General features: G+C 45.6%; 1 protein-coding gene across 1 annotated transcript in view; it reads right to left on the reverse strand.

The window, feature by feature from the left end:
• gpr26 (G protein-coupled receptor 26) overlaps positions 1 to 7,736 on the reverse strand; it is a 12,228-nt gene extending 4,492 nt beyond the window's left edge. Inside the window, exons 1-2 of the mRNA XM_017482964.3 lie at positions 6,133 to 7,736; positions 3,194 to 3,307 (exon numbers count right to left, since the gene is read on the reverse strand). Coding sequence (XP_017338453.1) covers positions 3,194 to 3,307; positions 6,133 to 6,803 — 785 coding nt within the window. The 5' untranslated portion in view covers positions 6,804 to 7,736. The remainder of the gene's footprint in view (positions 1 to 3,193; positions 3,308 to 6,132) is intronic.
• Between the last annotated feature and the right edge of the window lie 2,264 nt (positions 7,737 to 10,000).

A 10,000-nucleotide genomic window follows, 5' to 3' on the forward strand; every position in this document is an offset into this window, starting at 1 on the left:
TTCACTTAACTTTTGCTGGAGGAATTTTCACGATTGACAGAACAAGGGGGGCGAAAGCGACGCCGAGGCCACGTCTCTCGGCTGTCTTTCACGATGCCTGCAGTCTGTAACGCGCGTGCATCCGCTGCCTTTTGTGCGATTTAATTAAGACGCCTTTTGTGGTTTGTGAAATGACAATTCGATTAGTAACGGAGCGGAATAGTCGTGTTAGAAAGGAGCCGAAAAGAATGAAATGCAGGGATGCCAGCCCTCGGGGAAATTCTCAAAAAGACCCGAAACCAGGAGGAAGAGGAAAAAAAAATCAGACAGCGAAAAAGTGATCTGTATTTTTTTTGTAAATCGTTTCTGATTTATCGTATCTGTATTCATCGTCAGGTACGGACATGATCCACTCCATAATTCTATAATGTGCTTGCTGGGACTACGGTTGCCTTAGCGATGGCCTCGGGACTGCGATGACCACGTACAGTTCTACACTCGGGTCTCCTTTAGTGAACAGTGGACTAGTTCAACACACAGACTTCATATAAACACCATAATGAACTTTCTTTTACTCTCACACTCTCCGTCGTTCCCCAGATGACGTCGGGTTCCCTTCTGAGTCCGGTTCCTCTCAAGGTTTCTTCCTCGTATCATCTCAGGGAGTTTTTCCTCACCACCGTCTCCACCGTCTCGCCCAATAGGGATAAACTCACACGCTTAAAATCTCCATCCTGTGTTTATATGTTTCTGTAAAGCTGCTCTGAGACAGCGTCAACTGTTAAACACGCTACACAAATCAAATCGAATCAGATTGAATTGAATTAAATTCCTTTTCCTCCCTTAATAACAGCGTAAATTTAATTAAGCAATGAATACGCCTTTCAGCTGCTGATTAATAGGACAGGTTCGTGATCAGTTTGCGGTTGAAACAGGATCATTTAAGATACACAGAATCAGTGATTTTCCCCATATTCTCTTTATTATTATTATTATTATTATTATTATTATTAAATCATGCTGCCTGGCCAAAAGGTCGTTGTTTGGATTTAAATGAGCAGATACTTAAGCGCGTATGATTGGATCATTATTGCGGTGATTAATATGTTTCAGCCGGCAGCAATTCTTTTAAAGAGTTACAGAAAACAACTAAGGAGATCACTGAAATGACTGGATTTGGGTTAATCACTGTCAAACGCATTGTTTAAACCGGGAAGGAGAGACTGATGAACTGTGGTGAACTTTTGTGAACTGGGAGAAACGTGGTCTGAAAAAAATCTCGAGTGAAGATCTTTAAAGCGCTCGGAGAAGTCACGTCGGGAAAAACCTCGACAGCAGAACCCACGGCTATGTTTAATAGTGAAAGTCAGAGCATTTCCACATGCGCAATGCCACGAGAGCGTACAGGATTCGGACTGTACGGGTGTGCGGCCACGAGAAAGCCATTTGTTAGCGGGGATAATCGGGGAAAAAAAACGACTTCAGTTCGCCAGGGAGCGTAAAGATTGGACTGTGGAGCGATGGGAGAGGGTCATGTGATCTGATATATCTAGATTCACCCTACTCCAGCGCGATGGGTGGGTCAGGGTGAGAAGGGAAGCGCATGAAGCAATAGTGCCTACTGTACAAGCCTCGGAGGCAGTGCTATGGTCTAGGGTTGCTTCAGCAACATTATGAAAGCACTGAATGACCAGGTTATCCCATCAATGGACTTTTTTTTCCTTCCTTGACGTCACAGGTATATTCCAGGATCACGACGCCAAGCTTAATCAGGCTCAGATTGTGAAAGAGTGGATCGGGGAGCATGAGGAATCATTTTCACGCATGAATTGGCCACCACACAGTCCTGACCTTCACCCCACTGAAAGTCTCTGGGATGCGCTGGAGAAGACTTTACCGAGCGGTTCGACGTTACTCTCCCGTCCTCACTGCGAGATCTCGGCCAAAAATGAACACGAATAAACGTTGTGACGTTGCATGGGGTTGTCGAAAACAATGGCATGACAAATGTGTGCCCTGATCAAAGCTATATATATATATATATATATATATAAATAAATAAAGGAATACTGTAAATATACAAATATACTGTAAAGAAAGTACAGGGGAAAAGTCACTGCGTGGGATAGATCATCAAACTGCACACACTGAACATGCAGAAGCGGCATCAGATCAGATCAGATCAGATCACAAGGTCAGCCCATGGTGTGTGTGTGTGTGTGTGTGTGTGTGTGTGTGTGTGTGTGTGAGTACAGCAGTTCACTGTACAGGTCCTCTGGGGTTCAGGCTAAAGGAAGCAGTAAAACGCCTCTTTTTTTTTTTTTTTTTTTTTTTAAACCCATATCTGTGACCTTGAGGCTTTTCAGTTCCGCTGTTTCTTAAATATATCCAGGCTTTTTTCAAGCACTGATTAATCCTGACACTGATTAGATTCCAGATGAATGGGTGTTCTCCATTAAGAACCCATTTTTGTTCCTAGTGAAGAATGGAGATCCTGACATGTCTGTGATAATGCGCAATGCCCTTTTCTACTGTCCTAATCATAAAGGAACTGCCTACTGTACATCGTGTTCGGGCGTCAGAGTCGAATAACCCCGAGATGAGACTGAATTAAAGCCCGGTCCTATGCTGTGTTCACATCTAGATGTTGGTTGTTGTTTGTTTGTTTGTTGTTTTTTTTTTTTGCTAATATCCACACCAGGGTTTGATTTTTGTTTTGTTTTCTCATACTGGTCCAGGTACTGGTATTTCAGTGGTGTGAAATATACCTGTCAGGGTTTAGGCCTCGTTGTAGTGCTAAAAAAAGAAGTGGTTAAATTATTAAATGATGCAATGTTGTCCTAGCTGCGTGTAACAATGTGGATTCAGGTGACGTGTACAAATCCACAAGAAGAGCTCAAGACAAATAACAGAGTTAACAGAGCCCTAGTCTTTCATAGAAAGAATCACGAAAGGAAATGCACTGCACTGATCAAAGGGTCTTACGTAATGACGGCACACGACAATGCGAACGTACTCGGATACAAGGTGACAGAAATCATTCGCGGTGGATGTGTGGCGTTCATGTCTGGGTTATATAGTGGAGAACCAGGAAGTGACCTAGAAGTGGTGACTCTGGAACTCTGGAGAGTGTGACCTGTCATCACGTTTTCAGATATGGTGTGTGTGTGTGTGTGTGTGTGTGTGTGTGTGTGTGTGTGTGTTGGGCTCTCACCTTGTGATCACGTAGGGTGCGAAACAAAGCACAAAAGTGCCAATGAATGTGCTGATCTTCCTGGCTGCTCGCTGCCGTCGCCTCCTCTGTTCCTCCAGGCATCGCTGTCGAACGCTGCAACACCAGACACGTGTTACCGAGTGTGTGTTCAGTGTGTGTTCATACATCCTCCAGTATTAAAAAAAAAACCCATATCTGAGAATTGTCAGGATTAATTAGAGAGATACTAATTCAAGGCATTCATTTATTCTGAATAGTGACATTTTATTCGAGCCTCTTCGTTAGAGTTGCATTGATGCTGACACAGGTAAAAAAAAAAAAACGCTCAAATACGATGTATCAACATTGTTGATCATGATAACGAGTCTTTATTAATCACGTATACATTACAGCACAGCGAAATTCTTTTCTTCGGTCAGAGCGCAGGGTCGGCCATGATACAGCGCCCCCTGGAGGGGAGAGAGTTAAGGGCGTTGCTCAAGGGTGCAACAGCGGCAGCTTAGCAGTGCTGGGACTTGAACCCCCGACCTTCTGATCAGTAACCCAGAGCCTTAACCGCCAAGCCGACATGATTTTACAGCGAATCCTACAATGCAAGTTTAAACAGCATCTTTAATCGCGAACCCGATGGACCACCTGACCTGAGAGTGTAGAGCAGCGTCCGCGAGCACGGACCTTTATGTGCCGGAGGTGCACATAAGGACACTCGCGAGTGTGGAACTGTTCCACATGAGAGCACATCACCTCAGCGAGCACTGAGCAATCTCCCTTGACACTCCAAATTCCGTTCGCCACAAAGCACAACGCGCATCACATCGCTTCATGTTTAATGCCCACGCTCACCCGTACCGCTCTGCGCTCTCAGGTCAGCTGTCCGTCAGGTTCTCCGTCGAAGGTGCCGTCTAAACGCGATAACGTCTGAGACATGAAACTCACAAAAGCATAAAAACACACACAAGCAACCGACGTAGAGACACTGACTGATTAACACTACTGTAAGTTGGATTCTCATTCGGTGTCTACCGTCAAGGACCGTCAAACGTGTACTCGGTGTGAAATAAACGGTCCCGACGCACCCGTGTTCTTTATTAACCTGCAGCAGCTGTGAAGCTTTCAGACGTATTTATGCACTTTTTTTCTGCATCAAATGAATAATAGATGTGTTCAACTCCAGCGGTCTGTAGGCAAGAATGTTGTTATGAAGCCTGTGTGCTGGAGTTAAAAGCGTGCAGGCTGCGAGTGCGCAGCTCTTCTCCTGTCCCCTCAGGTCTCTGGCCTCAACACGAAATGCCGTTTTAACAGGTCCTAAACCACGGCAGAAAAAAAGCGGCGCGTTCCCTCGAGCAGCGTGCATTAAGGCTAAACGCACGCCGCACTCTCTCACCACTCTCTGCTAAATCAGAACCCTTTTACTCTCATTATACAGTGGATAGGGAAAGTCTACACACCCCTGTTTAAATGGCAGGTTTTCCTTCCACCCTCGGTGTGAAGTTACGACGGGATGAGAAAAAAAATACGGCAAAAATGATCAAACATTTTAGGGAAACATTTTTTTTAAAAGTTGCAATAATCTGGTTGTATAAGTGTGTATGTCCTTTTATAATTGGGGGCGTGGCTGTGTTCGGAATGAACCAATCACATTCGATCTCAAGTTCAAAAGAAATGATCATACAGCCGTCGTCGATGAAATGATTCTGATGAACGGCGGATAAATCCCGGCTGTTTCTGTAGGAGTTTCTTCAGGAGCGTCTTCTTGGTTTCATCCGACCGCTGAAGCCAAAGAGCTCATCAAGAATGTACGGTATCTCACGTGTCGAAAGATATTGATCGGGAGAGGGATACAAAAGAATTTCCAAAACATTAGATGAACACCGTGAAGGATTTCATCAACGTGTGGAGAAAATCGAGCGCCACGGTGACATCACCAAGAACAGGACGTCCCTCAAAAATGTCTAAACGGAAAAGACAAAAACTTACCAGGGAGGCTGAGAGACCTACGGCAACAGTAAAGGAGCTGCAGGAACATCTGACCATTCGGCAAAATGTGTTATGGTCTGATGAGAACAATTCCGAAAGGTGCAATAGTTCCACAAAGAAGCACATCCTCAAAAGAACACCATCCCCACGGTGAAGCCCGGTGGTGGCGGCATCATGCGTCGGTGCTGCTTTTCTTCCACACAAGGTGGAAGGAATCATGAACAGCTATAAATACCAGTCGGTTCTTTAGTGCAAAACCTTCAGGTGTCTGCTAGTCAGCTAAAGATGAAACGGAACTTCACCTTTCGGCACGGCCCAAAGCACACATCCAAATCGATGAAGGAACGGCTTAACCGGAAGAAGATCAATGTTATTGAATGACCTAGCCCGAGCCCAGACCTGAAAACAGCTACAAATCTGTAGGGTGACCTGAAGCATGCTGTGCGCAGGAGATACCACAGGAAACTGTACATTTGATGGATCTAGAATGATTTGGAAGAATGAGTGGGACAATACTGCCAATTCAAGAGAAACCCTTAGCCTAGAAGAGTGGTGAGTGGTGTAATAAAATCAGAAGGTGCTTCAACAGAGTGTTAGATTAGGGGTGTGTATACTTATGCAACCAGGTTACTGTACGTTTGCTTGTTTATTTTCCTCCCTTTTTCCCCCCTGATAGTTTTTCACTGAATCTGTATACGTCGCAATTTCACATTAAAGGGAAAAGATCTGACATGATTTATCTCACTTCAAAAGAAAGAACCTGCCATTTTAACAGGGGTGTGTAGACTTTTTACATCCCCTGCACATGATTACAGAAAAGTCACACGAGCGTCACGTGTCAGGTGTAAGGTTTCACACACTTTCCAATGTCTACTACTCTTCCACTACACTGCTGGTTCTTTGGACGGTTAAAGGCTCGAGATTGAAGAGTTGGGAGTAATGCGCACACGTGAGTCTCTTACCTGGGGTGGATGTCCACGAGCAGCACGAGGGTCTGCATGGTGATCACGTCAATGCGCTTGCAGTGGAAGCGCGCGACTCGGAGCACTTTGAGGTAGGCGACGCACAGCACGACGAGCGACAGCAGGAAAGTGAGCGCGTGGAAGGCCGTCGTGAACGCGGCGAAAGGCACGCTGGAGGCGGCGGAGGCGTTGGCGCGCAGCGTGCACGACGCGTAGAGCCCGTGGTAGCCGTGCCAAGAGAGGCACGCAGCGGCCGCCGCGAAGCACGCGGAGTGCGCCCACGCGTAAGCGAGCGCGAGCGCGGCGTCCCGGTGGCGCATCCTGGAGCGGTAGCTGAGCGGGAAGACCACCGCCATCCAGCCGTCCACGCTGAGCGCGGCCACCGTGAGCATGGCGTTGGCGCTCAGGAAGGTCTCGAGGAAGGCGGCCGCGCGACACAGCCCGTCGCCTCCCGGCTGCGCGTGGCCTGCGAGCGCGAGCAGCATGAGAGGCATGCTCGTGACGGTGAGCATCAGGTTGCACGTGGCCAGGTTGAGCGTGAAAAGGCACGCCGCGCGCTTCCTGATCTCGGGGCTGCACGCGAAGCAGATCAGCACGAGCGCGTTGGACAGCAGCGAGACCGCCAGGACAGCGAGCACCGCGATGCACGCGAGCACGTCCGCCAAGTGCATGGCGCCGCTCAGAAGTCAGCGCAGGAGAGTCTGATGCTTGTTTTCATTGCGAATTGACTGTTCGCTGCAGAATGGCATCACCCAGGGTGGCATCACGCGGCCCATTTCAAAATGAAAGGCATTACACATTTTGTTGCACTGTTTGAAACAGAATGGCATCGCACTGCTCTTTACAGAATAGTATCACACACTTCACTGTAAAAGGACAGACTTCTTAAAATGGCATCGCACTCTTCACTGCACAGTGGCATCACACCAGACGGCATCAAGCTTGTTTACTGCAGAATGGCATCACACTTTTCATAGTACACTGGAATCACCCAGGATGACGTCACAATGTTTATTAGGATACAACTTTGCACTGTTCAGTCCAGAGTGGCATCATGCAGGATGGCATCACGCTTTTTCACTGTAAAATGACTCCAGAGTTCATCTCAGTGGCAGCACGCTGTTCCTCACAGGATGGCATCGCGCTGTTCGCTACATTCCTCGGCTCCCTGCAGTTCCACGGCATGATGCTGGTTTTAGGATTTAGGTGACCGGAAGTCATGACGCTGTATTCAGGATGCCGCTTCATCCACGCGCGTGTATTCTCTTCCTCTCCATCAACTTTATCCATCACGAGCAGTTCCACACTTTATGCTCCTTGTCCTCCTCCTTCACGTGAATCTACACTGTGCACTTTTCTTTCCTCCGGTCAGTGATGCGCGCGCGATTAATAGAAAAATATTTCCAAATGTTGGTCATAAATGAGTTTAAATCCGCAGTCCTGTCGGTGTCGGTTTGTCTGTTCTGAAGATGAATAATTTTTTTTGTTTGTTATGGGGTTTTCCCCCCTCACGTGTATCTGCGTTGTTCCGGTGATCGCGTGTAGAGGAGATGAAGCGCGAGCGCACAGAGCTCACTGATGCGCGCGATCGTGCACTCCCGTTAGTGATGATGGGAGAATCGTAAAAGAATCGGTTCTTCTTTTTTTTTTGAACGACTCTTTTAGAAGAGTCAATCATTTTGTAATGTGAAGTATTCTTCTTCTTCTTTTTCTCCTTCTTCTTCTTCTTCTTCTTCTTCTTCTTCTTCTTCTTCTTCTTCTTCTTCTTCTTCTTCTTATTATTATTATTAGTCACTTAGGTTTTTGAGATTTCTCTGTTTGTTCAAATGAAAGCTCTCTCAGCACATTATGGAGGGCAGTCTTCAATAAAATCCTTTTAGACGTGTTCAACTCAGTCCTGTAGTGAACAATCCGAATCCCACAGAGGAATCACGTACATTTCACACGTGACCATGCGAGTAATATATGATTACATGTGGAAAGTTGAAGTTAACATATCTACTGACATTTATAAAACTGAAGACTGGAAAAAGACCAGGAGATTTTTTTTCCCTAATCTTCATCTCTCCGGTTTGGGTGAGTCTGTGCCCTCGATCGCCTCAGATTCCTGTTCTTGGCCGACAGGAGTGGAACCCGATGTGTTGTTCTGCTGTTGAAGCTCATCCACCTCGAGACTGGATGTGTTGTGCGTTCTGAGATGCTTTTCTGCTCACCACGGATGTAAAGAGTGACTACATGAGTTACACATCGAACCCATCTGGCCATTTTCCTCTGACCTCTCTCCTCAACGAGGCGTTTCCACCCACAAAGCTGGCACTCACACAATGTTTTCTGTTTTTCGCACCATCCTGTGTAAACTCTAGACACCTCTGTGTGTGAAAACCCCTGGAGATCAGCGGTTTCTGAAACACTCGAACCCAACCCGTCTGACACCGACAACCACGTCACACTTTAAAGATCAGACTTTTTCTTAACTCTTAACTGATGTTTGATGTGAACGTTAACTGAAGCTCTAGAGCTGTGTCTGCACGAGTTCATACATTGTGCTGCCGCCACAGGATTGCCTGATTAGATTACTGCATAAATGAGCAGCTGAGCAGGTGTTCCTAATAAAGTGGACGGTGAGTGTATTTTTAATTTGATGTTTTTTTTTTTTACTTTTCTGTCTTCCTGTAGACCGCATGACGCCATGTTCCCTTCTCTAAACGTCTCTAAACCCAAAACATGATATCTGAGGCACACAGGCAGTGAAAAGAGCCGAACTGATTTCAACTGATTTCACGTTTATAGCGTTTATAACATTTATAGAAACGAAAATAACAAGCAGTGGGACCGTTGTTGAATTTATTCCAGCGGCCCCCTGCCAGGACAACTTGGCTCTGCTTTGTGAGAAAAAGAGACCCGACGCCACAAAGACATGAAGGCAGGGCACGCGAACAAGAACAACTTTACACTCCCAGCATCCACATTCTCCTTCCACACTACACAACGCAGATATAGCTATGATTACGCTTTATGTTTTAATATTGCATAGATTTACAGTAGTCATGCTAGTCCAGGAGCTACAGGAGGGTTATGGAAAATTACAACAGGTAATGTTAAATCTCCAACAGCCGCACGAGCGCAGATTATCATTACTGTTATTGAAAACGTTATTGGGAGAAAACAACAACAACAACTAATTTTGTTTATTAGCTATCATCAGCCCAGCGGTTTTTCCGCTCACAAAGCTAGCTAGCTTATAAAATGAAACTAGCATGTAACCTGCATTAGCTACATCTTCAATTATATATTTCCGTGAGTTAGTTATGAGGCGTGTGTCAAAGAAATATTCGTTTAGTTACATCATATTTACATAAAATTAGACGATAAAGCCTTAAAATGCTAGCTAACCGTCTTCCGATAGGGAGAAAGGTTTCTTCAGGACGATCTAGGTAACGAAGGTTACTAGCTAGTTAGACTTTGTTTGCAAGGTTAGGTACTTAACAGATACCTAACTGCTGCTGATATTTCAGGACACCTTCTCAGGCAAGCGAATAAACTAGCCAACGATAGCGAATAACAAAAGGATGAAACTAAAATGTCTGGAGGTCATTCTATTTTGTTGAAAGGTTTTTTTGGGCTCTTGATTTATTGAGACATTATTGTTAGGATGTACCCGGATGGTGTTAATGTATTTTACACTCCAGTGAGGAATTAAACACTCTGCGTGGTGCTGTTACGGGAAAACAGTCGACCGTTGGGGGTGTAATGCTACCTGATGCGAAGAGCTCCTATATTTTCCAATAACAGAACGTTCTGAAGTGTTTTATTCCACTTATACCACAGCAATTTCCAATGCTTGTTAATTAAAGAATGTTACATTGTA

Source organism: Ictalurus punctatus, chromosome 13 (assembly GCF_001660625.3).
Source record: "Ictalurus punctatus breed USDA103 chromosome 13, Coco_2.0, whole genome shotgun sequence".
NCBI classification, from domain to species: domain Eukaryota; kingdom Metazoa; phylum Chordata; class Actinopteri; order Siluriformes; family Ictaluridae; genus Ictalurus; species Ictalurus punctatus.